Here is a 9,442-nt window from a genome sequence, read left to right on the forward strand (position 1 = left end):
TTAAGAGGCCTCGGGGGCCACATGATGGAGTGGAGACTTAATCTGGAAGGTGATGGAAACTTCTGAAGATTTTAAACCGGAGAGCGACAGAGCAGATTTTACTTAGACAGATCATCTTGACAATACATAGAAGACAGGCTTAAAAGTAGTCCTGGAAGCAGGACTTCTGCAAGGCAGTACTGTAATAGTTTAGGGATGAGTGAAGGTGACAGGACAAGTGGGGGTGACAGTACAGGTGGGGGTGACAGTACAGGTAGGGGAATGACAGTGCAGGTGGGGGTGACAGTACAGGTGGGGGAATGACAGTGCAGGTGGGGGAATGACAGTACAGGTGGGGGTGACAGTACAGGTAGGGGTGACAGTACAGGTGGGGGAATGACAGTACAGGTGGGGGTGACAGTACTGGTGGGGGAATGACAGTACAGGTGGGGGTGACAGTACAGGTGGGGGAATGACAGTGCAGGTGGGGGTGACAGTGCAGCTGGGGGAATGACAGTACAGGTAGGATTGCCAGAGATAATTTCCAGAAATCTTACAAGTTCCTTAAATGTTCGGCAGTCTCATTTGCTTTAAAGTCCGGACTCCACCTTCCTCCCACTCACCTGCACTCACAGCCTCCCTCCAGACACGAAGACTCCCAGAGAGGCCCGGGACTTCTCTTTCTCATTCTTCTCTATAAATTCCTGGCTTGCACTTCCTGGGTACCAGGTAAACTCCAGCAGCCCAAGGCGATCCCTGCCTAGCCACTAAGGGCCTGAAGGTGACTAAGCCCAGCACAAGGCTTTGGGAACTTCCCACATTCTCCAGGCAGCCTGCTCAGTGGTGGCTGAGGCTGTGCAGAGTAGAAGTACGATGTATATAGGTAACACTGTTTATTAATTATGTGCTTGCCCAGAGCTGCAAATTGTGTTTGTCTTCTTAAACCTCCTGCTACATGAACTAGCATAATCTATACCGTGAAGCACTGATGCTAGTTCAAGCCAGTATCTGATAACATACCTCTCCCAGGAGATTTGATATTTTATTGTAAACAAAGTAAGTGAAGAAACATTCATCTTCGAGTGCCCTAGGACATATTGCAAATGATAAACCCATTAAAGGAAGCAAAGGTGAGAAAAGAAAGTCGAATCTAAAACAGTTGGTGTTGTGCTGAATGTCTTCAGAAAGCTGCGGCTTTCCTTTCATCTGCTGTTTCCTTAGCCCATTCTGAGTGTCGGTGCTTTTCAGAACAGAGACATCCCCAGGAAACGCAGAGCCCTCAGGCTTCCTCATCATCTAGACACGAGTCCTGTTTGTTACGTGTCATGTATGCACACACACGTACAGCGGCCACGCAGACGAGCAACCACGTGTGGCTTTCTTCCTGCCTCTCCGGCATCATCCTACGTCCCAGATACCATGTGCCTCATTTATGTGGGATTTTTATCCGTTTTGTTTCCCACACAAATGAAAAGCAAATGTTTAGCAGCTGCCATCAACACCAATCAAAAACAAAAACTCGTGTGTTGTGTTTGAGACTGTATGCAGTTAAGTGAGTTGAAAATGTTGAGGTTTCACTGAATGGTTAAAGACAACTATACTGAATTTCCATCTTGTGAGTTTTTGTTAGGACAGAAAGGATTAATTTAGATTCACAGAGGCCTGAAACAGCCAAGAAAGATACAACCGTTACTAACAAAGGGTTGGCTTAAGTACCAGACTTTGGCAGAAGCCTTGGGGAAACCCATCATTTCTCTAGTCCAGAGGTATCCAATCATGCTACCACCCTGTGCTAGAGGGAGGAATCTTTGAGAAGAAAGCAGACAATGACCACTGTGAGCATGGCAGGTTGCCAAGGGCAAGGATGGCTTTTGAAACGCCCGTAAGTACTCACGGTAATAATGTTGCTATTGTTGTTGGCTGTCAACTCATGATGACCCCATGCACAATGAAACAAAATGCTGCCCAGTCCTGGGAATAACATCTGCCTCTAATTATGCCAAGGAGTCCCTGCGTGGTGCAAATGGTTAAGCGCTTGGCTATTAACTGAGAGGTTGACAGTTCAAATCCACTCAGAGGCAGCTCAGAGAAAAGGCCTGGCAATCTACTTCTGAAAGATGACATCCATTGAAAACCCTGTGGAGCACAGTTCTACTCTAAAACACAGGGGGTCACCAGGAGTTAGAATCATCTCGAAGGCAGCTGGTTTGGTTTTTGGTTTTAATTATGCCAAGTTCAAGGTTGGCCAATAGGCATATATCATTTCTATACCTTTAACAGCTCTGTGAGTTAAGCGTTAATATGCCCATTAGATGCAACATCCCTAAAGGATGGGGTCCAAGACTTACATAATCCATTCTACTCAGCCAGAAAGAGAAAGGAAGTCCTGATACATATGCCATAGCGTGCACGAATCTTGAAAACACGCCGAGTAAAATTAACCAGTCACAAAAGGGCAAATACTGTATGTTCTCACTTACAGGAAATAAGCAAATATACAGAAACTGGAGATTATTCGTGGGCGTGAGGGGTGAGAAGGCAGGAGGAGGGAGAAGTTTTTGCTTAGGGGGCACTGAGTTTATGTTAATGTCAGTGGAATAATTTGGAAAAGGACAGCAAGAATGGTTGCCCAAGTTGAAGAATGTAATCAATGTCACTGAATGGTACATGTGGAAAGTGTTGAATTGGTGAAAGTTTTGTTGTGTATATTTTCACAATATACAACCAATAAACTTAATAAATAAAGGACTTACACGATCTGAAGGGCACAGTTTGGAGTAGTGAGGATTTTGAGATGCTTGACATTGGCTCTGGCAACGTGGCTCTCGAAGAAACGGCATGGACATCTGTAGCTCAGGCTGACGGGTTTCCCTAGAAGAGGTAAGGAGAACAAGACACCTTGTTATCCTGCCAAGCCTTAGGGATGCACCCACATCTAAGTCTGCAGCCAGAGGATAAGGTGATGGAATGAGAGAGAAGCGGGAGGGGCTGGTAAGGCTCAAAAGCAGAGGGATGAGTTACAGGTGTATTCTGGGAAAGACCATCTCCTTGGGCAGGTGAGACTCAGCTTATACAGAGCAAGGGGACAAAAGTACTTGGGCAGAGCTGGACACTACACAGGGTGAGATTAAAGGAAGAAGCCACCTTCTCAGGTATCTCAAGACAAAAGCAGTAATAATAGCAGATAAGGGTTTCAGTCAAAAGTACTTAGGTTCCCAAGTTTTCTTTGCAAAATACTCTTCCAGGACTGTTATGGATTGAATTGTGTCCCCCGAAAATGTATGTCAGCTTGTTCCAGTATTGTGTGGTTGTCCTCCATTTTGTGATCTGTTGTAATTATCCTATGCGTTGTAAATCCTACCTCTACAATGTTAATGAGGCAGGATTAGAGGCAGTCATGTTAACGAGGCAGGACACAATCTACAGGATTAGGTCGTATCTTGAGTCAATCTCTTTTTAGATATAAAATGGAAAAGCAAACAGAGAGAGGGAGGGCTCTCTGACCACAAAGAAAAAAGAGCCAGAAGTGGAGCTTGTCCTTTGGACCCAGGGTCCCTGTGCTGAGAGGCTCCTCTACCAGGGAAGATTGATGACAAGGACCTTCCCCCAGAGCTGACAGAGACAGAAAGCCTTCCCCTGGAGCTGGTGCCCTAAGTTTGGACTTTCAGCTTCCTAAACTGTGAGAGAATAAACTTCTCTTTGTTAAAGTCATCCACTCGTGGTGTTTCTGTTATAGCAGCACTAGATGACCGAGAAAAGGGCCAAGTGAGAAAAGATGCCAACTCAGAGAAGGGAAAGGGGGGAGGAGGCTCCATCCAGTCTCCCACCCCCTCTCCCTCCCTCCTTCTGGACAACTTCATCCCAGGATCCACTGCAGCTCCCAGGAATGCTGCCCTCCCCCACCTGCAGTCTTCCCTTCTAACTTTCTCCCTAAGCCTGGCCAGCACCACACAGTCCTGGCTGCCTTCCTACCTGTGGTCCCCAGAGGGCAGGCAGAGGGCCCGCCTCCTCGCGAGCACTTCCTCAAAGGCAGGAGATTAGTCAGGCTGCAGTCAAATGTGGCTTTCTTTGCCTGTTGGGGATGCTGCCTGCAGCCTCCTGGATTTTATTCAGATCTTTGTTTGCAATTCACCAATTTGCAAAATGCCAGAATTGACACTCATTAGTGTAAATTAGCAAGGGGCTCCTGCAAAACCCACCACTCATCCTTTGAGTCTAGAATTACAAGCCCTGGGGGCTAGGATTTTTGCAGGGTTTTTTTTTTTTTTTTCCCTGCAGATTTTATCCAAACCCTGCTTAATACCCAAATTATTTGAATTTGTGGATCCTTTCATCAGGGATTAAATGTGTGTCTGAGAATACTGAGCCCGGAGATTTAAGGGAGGGAGGGGGGAACTGCCTGTTTGCAGAGCTCCCAGAGGCCTCTGGGGTTCTTAAGGTCGGCACCTTTGCAAAGAGAGCAGAATCCTTGAGAGTGAAGGGCTGATCTTGTTCTAAAGGCTCAATTCAGCTGATGGATGCCATGGACTAGGAACAGCATCACATTTAGCACCCCCCCAATCAAGGGAAGAGCAGACGGCTCTGCCCTTTCTGACCAAACAAAGCTACCTTGAAAACCAGGAAGGAGAAAGCCCATTTTAGTGTGCTCTGTGACTCCTGGCTGGGGAGCTAGCTGCCTTTCCCTTTATACCTGATCCTACTCCAGAAAGTCACCCCTGAGCCTGGCTTATAGCAACTGCACCAGGGGCCCTGCAGGGAAGTCAGTACCACAGTGTAACCAGAGCACCTGGGAAAGCGACCCCGGCTGCTGGGGCCAGGCCTGGGTGATTAAGGAGTCCTCCAGCCAGGTCTCCCCTTAGCCCCAGGCTTTCCCTGCATTTCCCATAGGTCCTCCCTGAGCTGGAGCTGGCCGGACCCAGTGGTGAGGCAGGGAGCGTCCCAACCACAGAGCAACCCTGAGCCCCAGAGTCCGCAGTGGTGGGGGCTGCCACTCTCAGAGTTCAGGAAGCAGCAGTCCGAGATCAGGCCAGAAATCAGAGCCCATTCCCCACTCAAAACAGGTTTTGCTCTTTATCTCCCCGCCACCCCTGGGATTATCCATTTCCTTCCAAGGCAATTTGTATTCCTGCTCCCAGGAGGACCCACTTGTTTGCCTGTCAAGTGGGAGAATTTCAATGAGTTTTTTAAACGGACAGAGTGATTAGGTGCTCTTATCAAGAGAACTTTGTGCGGTGTCCACCTGCTGTCTTTCCCTCCAGCTTTTTGTCAATATCATTAACTTTTCCAACCGTTTGGGATGTCACTTGATGTACAGCCAAGATGCCTGACTGGATGCGATGTTACCTCTCCCCACCCCCCAACATGGGACCTGGCAGCCTGGTTCCCAAAGCAGTTCCCAGAGAGTGATGCATAGACAAGAGCCTCCCCGCCCCACCCCCCAACAGCCAGCCAGCCCCCTCCAGCCAGGCCTGGGAATGTGGCCGACCCTTGGGTTTAACCCTGAGAAGCCCAGGGTACCTGGGGCTCAGCTGCTTGGCCAGGTCGGACAATCCAGGAGGGTAGGAGCCTAGCCTGAGTCTCTGCAGGGCAGCTTGGGGGTTCAGTGATTGGATATAGGGCTATAGGACACAAGGGCTCAGGGAGGTAGAACAAAATGTAAGGAAGTGAGCCCACAAAGTGTGTGTGGGGGACAGGCTGTCCTGCAACTTTCCCGGGGACACTGGGGTAGCCCCAGGGCAGCTCCCCTCCACGAACAAGGTCCTGCAGGTAACCTTCTGCCAGTGGCTTTCTGGTGGGTGCATCCAAAAAGAACCAGATCTGCCTGGGGCGCCATTTATCCAGAGGGCGCTGTCACTGTCACCCTTGCCAGCCCCCTCATTGTTAATGCCCAAACCAGAGCACCCCAAGACTTCTGGGGGTGAGGTGTCAGCGTGGAGCCGCAGCCTCAAATACTTTTTCAGCTAAGGGAAAAATTCTACTTTGCCTTCAATCCAGATCCCTCTGCAGCTCTGACCAACAACTTGTTGCGCATTTAGGGAACCTTGCAGGGCAGTCAGGCGTCACCCTGGTTAGGGCTGCGCCTCCTGCCTAGCCCCGCCGAGCGCTCATCCTACCTACACCTGCTGCCAGTCCGCAGCCTGCTGGGGCACAGGGGACAGGTCTGCGGCCTAAACCGGCTTATAGCTCCGGGCGCGCTCCGGGGCCTGCACAGAAGGCAGCTGCACCAAGAGGATTCAGAACGTCTTTCAGCTCTGCGAGTTTGTTAGAAACTTCGCAGCCGAGAGACGGCCTGATGGACATCGTTTTGTTTGGGGTTCAGAGGCAACAGTTTATTTTGGTTTGCAGCAGCGGTAGCCTGTGATAGGGCAGCGAGTTTTCTCTTCAGCGTCAAAAAAAAAAAAAAAGAAAAGAAAAGAAAGACAAGCCTTTACCCTCTCCTGGTGAAATGGGATACCACCGTTCCCAGTGGCCCAAGGCATTGGCGATTGAACTTTGCTGTAGCGCTCATTACGAAGACAGAGCGCTCGGCCCAGTGACAAAGGCGCCAGTTTACAGGTGTGTTTGGAGGCTGGGGTGGGGTGTGCACGGCCCGGATGGCCCCTGCGCCTCTCTCTTTGACCCCAGGAGGACCAGGAGGAGGAGGGGAGGCAGTGAGCTGGACTGCAAGGCTGTGTAGAAGCACAGCCAGGCCGGTTGCGCAAGCCCGACAGCTGCGAGCGCAGCCCGCCCGCGCCAGGACTGGAGCTTCGCGCTGGTGCGGGACAGAGAGGGCCGGCCTTGCGTGGAGGGGATGCGGCGCAGCACGCACTGACCCCGCCGCCACGACCCGTACGTTACGCGGCGAGCCGGGCTTTGCAAAACACTCTTTCCCATCCGCCGCCCGATCGCATCTCAGGCACAGCGCGCAGCGGGACCTCGGAGCCCATCACTGCTGGAAAGCTAGCCTGGCGCGGGAAAGCACTAACTGGCGGCGGACAGGAGCCTGTGGCCCGCGCGCGGCCCGGACACAGCTCCCCACCTCGGAGTCCTCCGCGCGCTCCGGGCCCAGTGGTCTTGCCCACCCTCGCTCTGCAGCGCGCTCGAGGACTGGCGGCCGCCCCAGGACCCGAGCCCTTCTGCGGGGACGCGAAACCTCGGCGCAGGGAGGCCAGCGAGGCGTGCCGCTTCAGACGCGGCTCCTCGACGGAGCGCGCCGGGCGAAGTGGGCTGCCTCCACCTTCCAGGTGTAAAGCGGCTAAGCAGTAGGTTCGCCCGGGCGGCGCGGGCAGAGCAAGCCGCGGCGCCGCAGAATCCCGGGCGCCTCCTCGCGCCTCCGCTTCCAAGCGCACTCACCGTCGCTGAGGCAGAGCGCGGCCAGCAGGAGGGCCAGCACGGCTACGGCCTTGGCATCCATCTCGCGGGCGGCGGGCGAGGAGCGGGCCGACGGGACAGAACACGGTGGGCGCTAGCCGACCGAGAGTGAAAGTGCCGGGACTGGGGCCGCGCGCCAGGCGCTTTAGAGGCGAGAGCGGGGCGGGGCGGGGCGGAGCGCGAGCCAAGGGGCGGGCCTGGAGCGGACTGGAGACCGCCGCCTGGGGTCTGACGCTCGCCCGCTCTGACACCGCCGCCCCTGTCGCCTCCTCCTGTCCCTTCCTCCGCGCCTTTGGTGGCCCACGGGCCTCCTGACGCTCTAGCTTTTGACCTTCTCAGGCCCCGCCAGACCCTGCACCGCGGGCCTGGCCTGCAGAGCAGCTCCCAGCCGCGCAGAGAGGCTGGGCGTGGGCCATGCAGATGGAGAAATGAGCCCTGGTGGCACTGTGATTAAGCGCTCGGCTGCTAACGGGAAGGTCTATGGTTCGAACTCATCAGCTGCTCAGCGGGAGAAAGACGTGGCAGTCTGCTTCTGTAAAGATTTACAGCCTTGGAAGGCCTAGGGGGCAGTTCTGCTCTGTCCTGTAGGGTCGCTGTGAGTTAGCAATAGGTTCTGGTTTTGGTTTGGTAAGCGGATAGAGAGACTGAGGCCTGGAGGCGGATTTTGAGCCCTGGTCCTTTGGCGGTGGGAAAGAACGAGAACCAACGAAAAACAAGTCAGACCCAAGGAGAGGGCGGACTGCGCCATGGCCTCTTAAGGTAGTCAAGAGCGGCCTGTTTTCTGGGTGCAGGACTTCAGGTGATCACCTGCCCCAGGTTGACTGCTCAGCGACCCCGAAAACTCCGCTTCATTGAACGAGACCAGTCTTTACAGTCAGAGCACCCTGATTCCAAATAACACCATTACTTGCTAGCCGAGCTTCAGTTTCCTCACCTGTCAATTTGGGGCTCTAAAATAGGGCATTGTGCGACCCAAATGAAACAAAGAGGTTCGCCCCGGAGACCCTCACGAAAGGTGGCTTTACTCAGCCTCTGTTCTCTCGGCGGTGAAATGAACAGATCACAGTTCCCAGCCAGCGGAGTGGAAGTGGGGGAATTGAATGAGATCCCCAGCCAAAGTGCTCAGCATCCGTCTGACACATAGTCAGTACTCAATAAATGGAAGCTAGAAATCGTTTTTTAAAACTTCAACATTTTCTCCCTTTACCCAATGAATGCCCAGCGTGACTTCTGGGTCAGAGCTTCTGGAGCCCGCCGTTCCAGGCCAGAGGACCACACAGACGAAGCTTCCCTGACGATATCTCAGACAGGCTCGGCCGGTCAGCCTCGCATGGGCCAGCCCTCACCGCAGGCCGGCGCGCCCCATCCCTGACCCCCGCAGCTGGGCGGAAGCCTAGCGAGGTAGGGGCGCAGGCAGGCGGCCTGGAGGCGCCGGGTGGGGCAAGCGCCCCGCTGGGCCGTGTTTCTGACCGCAGGCTATGCCAACCACCCCTTCTTGCCCTTTCCCGCGTGGCCAGGTAGACAGGATTCTGTCCACACGTCCATTTGCGTGGCAGGCCTAGGTGACCGGTCGTGAGCTCCAGGTTTCCGAGGAATCCCGGAGGAGGGGCGGTCTGAGAGGGGCGGAGACCTCCCGGCCCGGGCTCAATGGCTCCCGCTGGGGGCTCTGGAGTGGGGACGGTCAGCGAGAGGTCACCAGGGACTCCAGCGGAGGTAATCGGTGTCTTCTGCCTGTGTGCGTTTCCCAAACCACTTTGACGCCTACTTAGGTGAGCCGCAGAGCGCCCCAAGGACCTGCATTCATTCGTTCTTTCATTCGTCCATCCATCTATCCATCCTGGGCCAGGTCTACTTCTGGGTATTGGGGGCAGACCCTGCTGACCCGGTCCCTGCTCTTAAAAAACAGTTTAGTGATGAAGGCAGTCCTGTATCTTATTCATGGGTGTCCGCCTCGCCTCTCCTGGTCTCGGGGCAAGTTATAGCGAAGCCTGTGAGGTCTGGCGGGCCACAGACCCATGCCGGTGTGGTGACTGGACTCGGGCGCCCTCTGGTGGCCACGCAACGGCCAGGCGGAGGGTCGCGGTCTCGGTCTCCGCCCCTCGCCCCGGCCCTG

General features: G+C 53.9%; 1 protein-coding gene across 1 annotated transcript in view; it reads right to left on the reverse strand.

Annotated features, from left to right (window-relative positions):
- Positions 1 to 7,372, reverse strand: part of CXCL12 (C-X-C motif chemokine ligand 12) — an 11,194-nt gene extending 3,822 nt beyond the window's left edge. Inside the window, exons 1-2 of the mRNA XM_004391088.1 lie at positions 7,312 to 7,372; positions 2,733 to 2,850 (exon numbers count right to left, since the gene is read on the reverse strand). Of these exons, the coding sequence (XP_004391145.1) occupies positions 2,733 to 2,850; positions 7,312 to 7,372 (179 nt within the window). The remainder of the gene's footprint in view (positions 1 to 2,732; positions 2,851 to 7,311) is intronic.
- Positions 7,373 to 9,442: the final 2,070 nt, after the last annotated feature.

The sequence above is a fragment of the Trichechus manatus genome, unplaced genomic scaffold (genome assembly GCF_000243295.1).
Source record: "Trichechus manatus latirostris isolate Lorelei unplaced genomic scaffold, TriManLat1.0 scaffold00460, whole genome shotgun sequence".
Taxonomy (NCBI): Eukaryota; Metazoa; Chordata; class Mammalia; order Sirenia; family Trichechidae; genus Trichechus; species Trichechus manatus.